This window comes from Haemorhous mexicanus, chromosome 17 (genome assembly GCF_027477595.1).
Source record: "Haemorhous mexicanus isolate bHaeMex1 chromosome 17, bHaeMex1.pri, whole genome shotgun sequence".
Taxonomy (NCBI): Eukaryota; Metazoa; Chordata; class Aves; order Passeriformes; family Fringillidae; genus Haemorhous; species Haemorhous mexicanus.
The window spans coordinates 12,402,004-12,415,180 of NC_082357.1; the positions used below are offsets into that span (position 1 = coordinate 12,402,004).

The 13,177-nt window shown below is 45.0% G+C and overlaps 1 protein-coding gene across 3 annotated transcripts in view; it reads right to left on the reverse strand.

Moving 5' to 3' along the window:
• TTYH3 (tweety family member 3) overlaps positions 1-13,177 on the reverse strand; it is a 75,826-nt gene that overhangs the window by 36,229 nt on the left and 26,420 nt on the right. For all 3 annotated transcript variants that reach the window (XM_059861779.1, XM_059861777.1, XM_059861778.1), the window contains exon 2: positions 1,611-1,780. In XM_059861779.1, coding sequence (XP_059717762.1) covers positions 1,611-1,780 — 170 coding nt within the window. The remainder of the gene's footprint in view (positions 1-1,610; positions 1,781-13,177) is intronic.

The window sequence follows — 13,177 nt, forward strand, 5'->3', positions numbered from 1 at the left end:
CTTGGAGTTGGAAAGAAAAGCAAATTGGAGAGTGCTTGATCCAGGGCACACATCCAGAGGACTCATCTGCCCAAGCCAAAACAAGATCAGAGGCTCCTTCCTTCCATATCTGCAAACACATCCCTGCTTTCAGATGCCCCATCATCACTTTCTAGGAAATGATCTTTTAAATTCTCCTGCACCCATTCTCCACTAAGTACTGATTTTTCCCCTTGGTTTTCAGCAATCCTTCTTTCCACCTCACCTCCAAAAGCTTCTATTGCTCAGTCATAACAGCAAACACTGCTGACCCTGGCACCACTACCAGCAGCCCCTGGAGAGGGAACACAAGTGCAGATAACAAATGCAGCAGTGTCTTACACAGGCTACAAACATTCCCTCCAGTCAAACACCAATCCTTTCAAACCCAAAAGAATCTGCTGTGACTCTTTCTTCCTAATCTACTCTCCCACACATAGTGATCCTTTCTGGACACCAGGTTCTGAGAAATCTGCATTTAGACCTGATAAATGTTTCAGCTGTATCCATCCTGTTTAAGTGATAAGCTCCCAAGGACAGAGGGTCCTTGATTTATCACTTGAAAAGTATCAAAGAGCAGAACATTAACTATTCCTTTTCACATTGCTCAAACCACCAGGCAGCTCTGCAAGCAGCAGAAAGGAAGGAAATATATTTCAGACATTTAAAAACATACATACATCAAATGAAAGAAAGAGGGATTCTTGCCAATATTCACCAAGTAGAGGCAGAGCATTTTGATGCCTTGTGAAGGCTGACCTAGAATGCAGGAATGTGCTCCTTGTTGCTGGAGTGACAAAACTATCCTTTGTCTCCTCAAAAAGGAAAAAAAGCCCAGAAGTTTCTTGTTTTGATTAGGCAAAAAGACACTTCATAGGACCTAAGGGACTTTGCCTCAAACTTAAGGAAAGCCAATTAGATAGAAGCTAAGAAGTCCTGCTTGAGCAATTTACTAGAAAAAGAAGAGAACAAAGAAACTAATTGCTTTTGTGAAGTGTTTTATCAGTCAAGCCTCAAATTTCTGGCTATATATGATTAGAACATAGAGGTGGGTTAATAACCTTTGGACACAACAACAATAACTTACAGAACTCTTTCATTAGAACACAGGCTAGATGGTGTTAAAGAATAAAGTAGGGATTTATTACAAAGCCTCAGTGGATCCACCTTGGGCAGCACAAGGAGCTGTAGCCCAGCCAGGGCTGCACCCAAGATGAACCAAAATGGTCACAAAATCAATGACTGGTCACGGGGTCTCACATTTTAATAAGGTCTGCTCCATTTGCATATCAGAGTTAATTCTCCAACTATAGCTTTAGGTAATGATGTCCCATCCTTCTTGTTTTTCTTTCTTTAGTTCACTTTGTTTGTGCTCCTGGGCCTGAGATTTGGACCATTTGTCCTTGGTGCCCAGCCGGAGCAGGAATTGCTTTGTCTCCCTGCTGTGTGCAGAGAGCTCACCATCCCCTGATGTGAACCCAGACCCACACACTACAGCAGCACAGAACCTGGAAAACACAAGAGCCAAGCCCCGAGGCCCCATCTGGAGAGCGAGGCCGTGCCTCAGGGCACAGAGGGTGGGGATGGCCTACCTGCAGACGAGGGTGGCGATGATGACGCACCAGGCCGTGCAGCAGCAGTCGGCGTTCAGGTGCTCCTCGCTCTTGCGGTGGCGGCAGCACAGCCAGAAGGAGTAGAAGAGGAGGAAGAGCAGGTCCAGAGCCAGGCAGGACAGAGCAATGCCACCCAACAGCAGCAGGGCCTGCAGGAACAGACATGGGCGTCACACCTGGCCTGTAGTGTTTGTAGGGATCCCCGTGGCAGGGAGGAATGATGAGGAGCACTCCATCTTATTAGGAGGTTAATTAATGACTTAATTACACTGTATTATTTTATATATATTACACTATGTCCATTACATCTAAACTGAATCTGCCAAGCACTCAACCCTGCACACACTGCACTGAATCTCGTGGCTGTCACCTGACAGTCCTGACACACACACACCCCCACACCTGGCCCTGACAGGCCAAGGAAACAAACACCATCCCTTTGGATAAACAATCTCCATACTCATTCTACTTTTGCCCCATCACAGGCACAGCAAATGAGATAAGAACTTGTTTTGATCATTGTCTGAGGTTCAGAGAACGTGAATCCCAGAAATATTCTTGGGAAGAACTGTGCCTTGCTTTTCTCTGTGAGGAGAAATGTGGTGACACATACCTACCAAGAAGTCATTTTGTGTGCTTGGCACATTGTTAAAATATAAAGAGGTGATTTTTTTTTTGTTTCACTCGTTCCCCTCTGTCCATCCCACTCAACGAAACCATGTTCTGTACCTCAGCAGTAAATAGCTGAGCCATTTTGTCTGTCCCAGTCTGTAAACAGCCTAAGTTAATCAGAGGGTTTCCTCTTTACTACTGATCACAGGTCAGCAGATTTAGAGAACAAAAATAATAAAAAAAAATTGTGCAGCCAGCTGCCTCTATCTGTACAGTTTTTTAATCTTCATGAATAAATATGCAGGCTTATTCATTAGAAATCCAAGTGCATGAGTGGGTTTGAAAGGGGGTGGAATTTATTATACATGCATGAGATTAATATTTTTTTAAAAAATCAATCTCCATGCAATGCTTCTGTTCAAGGTAGACCTAGAATAAATGCTAAACCCCTCCATATACCATCCACATATATAGGTACAACAAACTTGGATGCTAGAGACATACTTGGAGCAGTCACAAGTTGAGTTAGTGGGAATTATAGCTATTTCTAGTCATGTTCCTGGGAGGAAAGGGAAGTTGTAAGTGTTTAACTCCTCTCCAATTTATTTCTATTTGAAAAATCCTGCCTAAAATCCAAAAATGCAAACCAATTCTGTTAAATAAAATACAATTTAAAAAAATAAATCCATCCCAACACCATATCTAGCCACATTTTCCCACCTGAATCAAGCAAAAGGATGCAATTTTATCCATAAGGTTTTTTTGATAAATCCTTGTTACTGGTGACAAATACCAACTTACTAGAAATAATTTAAATATCTGGAAAGAGCCCAAGTCACTTGCTTCTGCCCCAATATTGGGAATTCAGACATAGATCTGTATCAGCTAACCTAGAACAAAGGCTTGGGTTTTCAAACCAGTATCTCCCTTCCTCCCCATGCAGAAATTCCTTAAAGAACATTGATATGCTTCCTCCTGATTGAAACAATAACTTCCTTCTGATCAAAAGGAGTACAACAAAGAATGCTGAGATTAAAGTAAAGAACTTTCACAACTGGTGACTGCTTCTAACGGGGTCTGGTAGGAATTTGCTCTTTGTAGGCTTTTCTTCCCCCTTTTCCCCCTGCTCTGCTCCATAGGTACTCCCTGCTGGGTGATTATCCTGGCAAACAAGCCACACAAGGTCCTTCCCAGCCAAGAAACACCAGGCACACAGAACAGCAGCTAAACCCAAGTGCTGCCCCACAGATACTCCAAGCAGCCCCTTGCTCTTGGCTTTCCCTGCTCTACAGACCCTCCCATCCTTTACAAACCCTTTCCCATCCTTTACAAACCCTTTCCCAGCCTTTACAAACCCATCCTTCCAAACCCTCCCCAAGCCCACCGAGCTGGGGCGGGGGGAGCTCCCAGGTGCTGCTTTCCCAAACCCAGGAGCAGGAACTCAGCCCTGCTGTGCAAAGTGAGCTCTGGGACCTCTCCCAGCCAGCACTGGGGGTGGGTGGAAGGGAACAAGCCCAATCCCCCTTTCCCATGCTTTCTCCAGATGGTGTGAGCTCTGCTGGAGCTGCTGAGCAGAAAGGGGCCTCCGAGAGGGGAGCTGCACTCACAGCCCCACGCTCCCCCACTTCTGAAGCCTTGCCACAAACGAGCACTCCATGCTAATTTAACCAACACACTTGGCATACCAAAGCTCCTCAGGGGTATTCTTTATTTTTTAAACATGTCAGGCTGCTGTAAGGCAAAGCTTTCCTGCCCTGCTCGCCTGCATTTCTTTCTTCACACCCTCAACCCTCCTGCACATGCTAAAAGGCATTAGGGCTGGGAAGACAAACTCAGCTGAAAACATCCTCCCAGCAACCCTTCTATCAGCAAAAAATCCACACTGCAGCTCCAGATGTAGGGGAACTGCCCCCATTGAAGGGAAATAAAAGGAAATACTTCAAAAAAATCTTCAAAAAGGAAAAATGGATATCAGACTGCCAGCTAGCAAGCAACCTGAAGTCCTTGCTTTGAAGGGACACTTAATACATGCTTTAAATTTGCATCTGGCCAAAAGGACTTGGCTGGCCACTATACCACAATCTGCATCCAATTTTCCAGAGAATATTTGTTTTCCATTAATGGATATGTGCCATGACAAGTGAAATCATCCAGCAGAGCAGTTATTAATCTTTCTGACTGATGAGTCAGTTTAGGACCCAGGGACTGGCAGGCAGTGAAAGCCTGGTCACAACCAAAGATATTCCTCTGCCTGCTTGTCAGGATTAAATGACAGTATTTAAAAAAGGGGGTTGAGGCTGGATAAACCCTTAGACACTCTATCCTGCACCAGTAAATCTGGGACTCGGTTATCCAAGGCCACATTATCCCAAGTAAATGTAAAATTATGCACTGGGCCTTTTGCCACAAAAGAGCATCAATTTGTCTTTGAACATTTGCTGAGCTATCAGAACCTTTATAGCAAATGATGCATGAACTGCCCTTACAGGAAAATGGAGACAACTTGGAGGAACAGCATTTTACCACTGCACTGACACTAATGGCAGAAGTGGAGACAGAGCAGTCCCTGAAAATGAGAGTAAATCCAAGTGGGATCCCCAGACTGGCAGGAGATGAAGCTACAGTGTCAGGAAGCACTTTCAAAATAAAAGCTGCACACAGGGAAGGAACCACAGGAGCACTGCTGGCTTGGAGAGGCAGCACAGAACCTGAAAGCCCTTGGTGCTGGGCAGGGATGGTGCTGCAATGTTAGCAGCCTTCCCAGCTCCAGTGGGGCTGCCAGGATTTGTGGTGTTTACCACCTGCAGGGGAGTATGAAGCCAAAAAAGGGGCAGAAAACATCTAGAGCCTCATGGAGAGAAAGGGGAAACACAAAGCACAGCAAAAGTATTCTCCACAAATCCACCCAGGGGCTGGTCAGCTCTCCCATGGGGTATGGTGTTGGTATCATTCCTAAGGGCTTACACACAGATCAGCCTTCAGTCTGATCAATCCCTGCTCTCCAAGACCCTGCCTTATGTTACTGGGGATCAAATAAACCAAGATACAGCCTTGCCTGCTGGATGAAAATCCCCCACATGAAACAGCCACTTTCAGCTTGCAAATTCCAAAGGTGATCCACACTGTTAGTTATCCAAATATATCTGTGGATGTGGTCCTGCAGGGCTAATTTTAGCTGCTGAAACTGCACTTAAGGGAGGTATATTTCATCCCACCCAACAGATGAAGTCACAAAGGAAAGAGATCTACATAAGAACACAAGAAAAGGGATGTACAAGATGTATTTATTTCCTTATAAAGGGGGAAAGCCTAAATAAAGCCACAAGGCACCACAGTGCAGGAGGTAAACCCTGGGTTGCATTCACATTAAATGTCAAGGTTTACCACTGCATTAAATGCTGTTTGCTCATCACCTGACTTTACAGAGAAGTGTTGGCTTAGTGACTCTGCTTCACATGACCACGTCCCCTCTGCCACGGAGGTTATTTGGCACAAAATGTCCTGGCAGCAGAAGAGGTTTAAGAAGTTAATTCTGAATACACAAGGGCTCAAAACAATCCAGGTGTTTATCAGGTACAAGTTTTACCAATCTCAATTTATCCAACCTCCAATTACCACATTCTTTAAACCTTAACTGCAGTAACAGCAGCACAGAATAGTGAGAAGTTCTTCACATGGAACAGATGATTGCTGTTTTACTGCCAGTTGGAAAGTCTACCAAAACTCCTAAAGAAACTTGAGAGCAAAGCTGAAGCCTTCATGTGGTTCCTGAGAAGCACTGCAGATTCATTTTTAATTTTCCATCAATGATTTTAAAACTTTCTAATTTCAGCCCACAGGAAAAAAAAAAAAAGAGCCACAGCTTTTGAGCACCTCAAGAACACAGCTGTCTTAATCACTGCCAGATTGAGAATGGTTTACCTTAAAGTCAGCTTTTGCCAAAAGAAAGCTTTCCATTGAATCTGCAGCTAGTATTCTCTCTGTATTTCCATGCAGTGACTTGAGATAGTGATAATAAAACAGGGAGAAGAGGTTAAAGGAGTGTGGGAAGAGAAAAACGTTCACCCAGAAGAACAAATGAAGCAACCTGGGCTGCTGCCAAAGGAGCACTCATCTCTATTTATTCCATGAAGGACGGAAGTCATCTTAGCAAGAAAAGAAACTGCTGTGGGATAGTGGCATGCCTACACTACTTCCTACACTGCTTTTTTTTTCCCTTCCAGACTCCAGGACATCTCTCTAAAAAGCTTATGTACTCACAGATGATAAGCAGTTCTCTTCTACCAAGCTAACTGGTTTTTTAAATTTTTTTTTTTTTTGAATGCTGGCAACACAAGGAACACCCTGACCTCCTCATCAGCTTGTTCTGAACATGCTGTGTGTTCAGACTTGATTTCAGTACTTAAAAAAATGCTGTAGGAGGTGTTTGTTGAGTGTCTGGGGATGTCACTCATGCCACAGCCCCTCCAGAAGGGTGGGGAACACAGCCAGCCACAGACTGGCCAGTGGAAGGAGGGGGTGGATGTGGAGAGCACTGCTGCTGTCAGCACCAAAGCATCCCTCTCTCCTCACAGGGACAGGCCTTCCCAGGCCAATTACTGCACTCAGCACTGCAGGAGCAAAGCTGGGCAGGAAAAGTGCTCTGAAGGGGCTTTTCCCATGGTGCTGAGATGAATTCTCTTCCATGAGGGATCCCTGTGCAACAGGGAAGAGCACCATGGAAACAGAACAGGTTCCACTGTCTCATCCCTTCTAGAGACATCTCCCACAGAGAGCACACTGGTAAGGGAGTGCAGGTGACAGAGATATTTAGGGCAAGTCCACACTGGAGCAGGCAATATAGGCCAACACTTTTTGCCTTTAGCTTTTTTTGGCTATTGGCTTTCCTCTCCAGAAAGGAGGAAATGCCAAGGATTGTCTCATGCTTTTTATTTTTTTTTTTTTTTAACACCTTAAGACAATACAGCATTGGAATAAAAACAGATCTGCAGCTGAAACCTGTGTTAGCACAACTCCATCACTCAATTCCATTTCCCAATGGTAAAATGAGCAGGCCAGTTTCCCCAACATTGCAAAGCTCTCCACACAGGCATGGGCATTATATAGTTAATTGGTATTAGAGCTGTGAACTAAAGCCACTTTAATTACAAATGAGTGTTCACACGGGGTTTTAATGTAGTTTAACTAGAATGGCCTTAATTCAGTGTAGTTTAGTTCACTTTAGTGCATTTAAAGTGGTTTAACTAATCTGTTTTGAATTTATTCCTCCAGTTAATTCAGATTAATTCCTCAAGTGTAAGCAACAACTAAGAACAAGGCTAGGCTGATTAAAGATTCATCATCACTTCCCCCATACTAACATTGTGACCCCTTATTCCATAATTAAAGACTTTCAACTCCTCTGCCTTTATTTTTGGTCCAATTCACAGAGGCCAGCAGTGTGAAGGCCAAAAATTCAGAGTTTGCTGATCCTTGGCTCATTGCAGCTCAACAGAATCACATCACTGAGAGGGTTTTGAGAGCTGTGGCTGAACAATACATAGCTCAGGTGTGTCTGCACACCTCAGCTGCCACAGGTTACACATGGGCAGGTGCTGGAATTCATCAGAGCAGCTCATATCACATCCCAAAGAGAGATGGAAGGCACAGACTAGAAAGGATTTGCTCAACAATTGGGTTGGATGTTTTTCCCTGCCCATGAATGCAGATCTAAGCTGTGCTAATCAGCAGCAAACACTGAGGTCCTATTGGGCTGAAGTCCAACAACAATGCATTTATTCTCTTAGTTGTTACCAACTCAGCAATCTCCATCTTACACAGCAAGGAAATGTTCCCAGAGGTAAGAGGGTCCTCGAAATTGGGGGTTCTTATCCCTGCTTTCTCCAGAGTGCTGGCTGAAAGCCTCTGTGCACTACAGTGAGGAAAAGAATGAGACACTCTCACCAAACTCAGATTCCACTGACAGGTCCCCACAGACTAAATCTTTATTAAATGAGGCTTAGCTCAGAACTGGCAGCTTGTCAAATGAGCATTCTTGCTGAAAAGGCAGATTTCCTTTCTGGGCATTCTGCAAATTCCCTTGCAGGACTCTAAAAAGCCCCACACCACCACGGCTGCATCAGTGCTCCTGCAGGTCTTTGCCCCAAACCCCAGACCAGCAAAAGGTGTAAGAATCCTCATGGGAACAACCTTCAGCTTCAGAAGGTTATTTGTTCCTAGTATTCCCAGCTGGACAAAGTTACAGCCATCAGTTAGTTTTGTTAAAGGCGAGGATCAGATCATTTTTTGGGATATTGAGGAGAAGGGCACCAGAAGGGTAGCTGGAGGAATTTGGCAGGTATCCTGCACCACTCAGCTTGCCCAGCTCACCCATGGCAGACCCACACAACCCACCAGACATTCCCACAGCAGATTAGCTCCCACATTCCCACCCAACAGCAGCTCGAGGTCTTTTAGAAGCCACTTGACTTCCTTGGTTAGAAAACTGTATCACCCATTAATGCCTTAAACCACAGGCTCCTCACAAGGCAATTTTCCAGCAAACTGGATAATGGAAAGAAACCCCATGCTATAAAGGAAGTATGAATTTAATGCTCCTACAGCTCAGGGCTAAGCAAGCACTGCCTGTATAACCTGGCTGGGGCTCAAGTGCTGCACAAATTCCCACACCAAGACAATTCCCCAGCCCAGCCCTCCAGCAGGAGCTCAGCTTTGCTCCTGCAGGCTGGAACTCCCTGAAGGAAAGACGTGGCACTGCCTGCAGCCAGGGACCTGGGCACAGTTGCAGAGCCCAGCACGTGAGTGAGGCAGCACTGGTGTCTTTAAATTAAAAAAAAAAAAAAAAGAGAGAGCAGGAAATGCTTAGGCCTGAAGCCCAGTGATTTAATCCAATTTCCATCCTTTTTTCCCTTCCCCCTCCTACAATGTGCACTCTCAGAGACAATACACTTCATTTAGAGGGGAAAAACATGATCTCTCCTAAGTGCCTGTCCTTACACTCTATCAAGCCAAGTGCTGGGACACTGCTTTTTTTTTAATCTGTGATGGCCATTCATGCTTTGGCACAGACAGCAGCCTCAAGGATTTTCTTCCAAGGCCCCAGCTGTACAGAGTTTGTGCTTTACTCCACGTTAGCTGTTCTTCAGCTATTGCTGTTCCTCATTAGATCTGGGTTTCAAACCCAAGTGCTCATCCTGCCCCCGTGAATTTTAAGAATTCTCCACCAAGACTGGGCCTTCCACGAGAGGTAATTACAGGCATCATCTACAGGTCTCCTGTTCTTCTGCAGAGCCCAAACCCTGTCCTTTCCAGGAGACATGGCACCAGTTCAGATTAAATGCAGCTTTTAGGCTCACAGCAACTTCTTGATCTTCTTAATCATCTCTTCTTAAACCAGACAACCAAACCTGATCAGCCATTATGGAGTTTGCAGACACTGAGCCCAATCCTCGGCTCTGATGTCCTGGCAGGGAGGACACTGCAAGCTGTCACCAGTATTTTGCCATTTCTATCAGGAAGAGGATAAACAAGGCACTGGGGAGGGAGAGGAAAGAGCATGGAAATGAGCAGAGCCACCCCAAAGTGGAACAGAAAACAAATCCTTGTCCCAGTGGTGGAAACTTTGCCCAACCCATCAACAGAGTTGGCCCGTGCCCTCAGCAGGAATGGCAGTGTTTCCATGGGCATGACCAGTGTAGATAATGTGGTTCTGCTCCCTTCTGCCATTATTTTGCATTATTTTGGACGTGCTGGTTTCTCTTCAGGCACTATTTTAATCCCATTTATGTCTTGAGAGTTTTGGCGCTGAGCATCTCCAGCTGCACGCTATAAACTGGAGCATAACATTTGCTGCACTGAGCCACAGAAGTTATACAGAATAACAGGGAGAGAATCCAAATTGGAATGGAAACTCTGAACATCACATTGTTACTAATGTTAGACTTGAAAGGCAACTTAATGTTGCCTTTTTTTTTTAATGTATACAACTTGTTCCATATCATTAGCACAATGAAGAGGTCTTTTTCTAAACTGCAGCTATTTAGGAAAATGTCTAAGTGAGAAACTCTAGCACATACTTTGACATTTGAAGGCACCAGAGTTAAAAAAAAAAAAAAAGGTTAAAATTAATTAGAAGGAAAAGAAGTATTTTCTAGCCAAGATTAAAAATCCACTGCAAATGGCTTCATAAACTGTTTTTATTAGCACTGAATGGACAGGAAGGTAAGCAGCAATAATTGGGCTTCTGCATTTATGTGCCAGTGATGGCAATGGGTCATTTTGGTGCACTCAGGTGTCTCTGACAGGGAGATCCACATCCAGTTTGCACTCACTTTGCAACCTGAAGTCAACCCTCAGCATAAGGAGCGAGATGTTTTGGAACAACATGAAAATAACCACCAGGAAAACAACAGAGCACTGAGTTTCCATAATATTGACCCTGTCCAGCCTCACTGGCATTTGTCCACACAAGTGAAGCAGCTCCAAAGGCTGTTCACACAGCAAAAACTGAGTGCAGCTCATAATGGACTGCAAGCCTGCACAGGGTGAGGGAAGCAGCACTCCTGATTGCATTAGCAACCAGCCTGGTCTGGCTGCCCCAGGGAGGGACCAAGAACAAAATCAAAGGCACACTGCCCTACATCTTCAGAAAGCCATGGCCTGCTGAGCTACAGCCAGCAGCCCATGTGACATCTTCCTTCAGATAATCTGTATTTGAAGGCAGCTTCAATGCAGTATGTGGGTCATGTGGAGAGGCTGGGAAGGGGCAATATCCCATAGGGACAGCTCATGGGAGCTGGGGAAGGGAGAACAGAGACCTCTGCCCCATCTCTTGACTGTGTGCCCACTGACCTCCTTGCACAAACCATGCCAATGTGCCTTTTAACTGCAGAGACAAACAGGTGCCATGCTTCTCACCATCAATTCACTCCAAACTGCCTCTTTCAAGAGTACTACAGTCCGAGTTCAAAAAAAAAAAATCATTTTTAAAAAAAACAGGGGAAAGAAAGGGAGGAAATCTCTTCCTTCAACTTAAAACTGCACCTTCCCTTCTCACAAAAGAGGCTCCTTCATGTGCAGGAAACATTTCAATTTTAACTCTTCTTTAGTTTTATATTGGGGTTGAGTTGCCTTTTTTCCTTTTCTTTAAAGAAGAAAAAAAAGCTCTCAAAAAAAAACCCCTCAGGGACAAAGACTACCAATACTCACTATTGAGAACCTTCAAACCCATGAAAAAAAATACCATAGAGGGACTAACAGAGGAAGCAGATTAAAAAGCCCCATCCAAGCTAGCCAAGACCCACCACAGTCACAGCTGGAGCCCGTGTTTCTGCACCACTGACAACACTGGGAGTGTCATTAACCACTTCTCCTCAGCCTGTGCTAGGGAGGCTGGGGAGCTAAGAAGGGCCTCCTGCAGGCTCCTGGCCAAATGTGAGAAGAGATTAGGGCCTCCTCAGGCTGCTGCCCTGAAGGGAAGTGCAATCTGAACAGGGAGTTTTCTTTGCAGCTCTTCCCACCAGCAGAGCAGAACTGCAGATGCTCCTCTCAGCAACCAGAGTCAAGTTCCCCCTGAAGAGCAGCATCCTGGTGAGGGGTCACTGCCTCACCCCTCTGCTTCTGCTCCCCAGATCCTCCTGAGAAAAGGGGAGCACACACTTTTTAAATTCACCTCCTGAATGCCATCCCTGAGTGATCAGGGGCACAGCTAACAGCAGATGCTCTCGTAGATGAAACCCCTCACAATTACAAGGCAAGTCTGATGCCCCAGCACATTTCCACAGAGGCATCAATCCCACCCCGTGGCTCTGCTCCAGCAGCTCCTCTTGCAGCTTCCTCATTTCCCCATAGGGCTGGGGGAAGAGAGGAATCTGTCTCCTTTCAACTGTTTCAAAGCTGTTTATCTCTCTTAGGGTTTGCCTGCAAAGCTGAAAGCTGTCATGGACCACTGGCCTAAAAAGATTTCAAGTACTTGGTTTATATCAACTATTTAAAGACAAACACAGCTCACTTTTAGCTTCCTTTACACAACCAAGTTTGGGAATCCATAGGACAAGGGGCTATTTGGCTGTAATCGAGGTTACATCAGTTAAAAGGAGGAGGTGTTTGCCCCACTGTGTCCTACCAGGATTTTTCATTAGTTGCTTTGCTTTCCCATGACATACACATCACATTCACTAGAAATCAATGCATTTTATAGGTAATTTAATACACACACAGCCTGCCTTCAGAGATCCTTTCATCCTGCTCATGAGATCAGTGCTGGTGGGATTCCTCGAGCTCCTGCACTGATATTCATTCATTCAGCAATTCTTCTGAGCCACAGAGATTGATTTTTCAGGAAAGTTCCCAGAGTTCTCTCAGAGGTTCTGCCTGCACTTATGTCATGGCTATATTTAAAGAAGGAATCCCACTAAAGTGGTTTATAACGTGCTCTGGCAGGACAGTGTAGACAGAGCTAAATCCTATTAAGCTACTTAAGTTGCTCTCCCCCTCTGAAGTCATCTGTCAAATGCTGCTCCTAGACATAGCAGCCAGCTATCAAACTGGCTTATCAAGAGCCATGCTGAAAACACCAGACACAACTAGAAAATGCAATCATCACACACATGGGGAAGAGAAACTGGGGCAGTGTGCTGTTCCAGTAACCTCCTGGGATCCCAGAGGGTGGAGAAGGCTGGTGATTAGCTTTTCATTACAGCTAGATTGTAACCCACTTGCACACCACTGGACCTTTTTAAAGAGAAAATAAGAATGACTGTGTCTTTATGACCAGCCTTGGCTCTTCTGAAAGCCCTGTATGGACAGGACATGAATGTGAAGGATACTTTTAAAAAGGAGATCACACTAACAGGGTAGGAGGGGGTACCTGGAAAAACAAAGCACCATTCAGCCTTAACCCAGCACCCCACAGAGAAGAAGGAAAGCAGCATTCA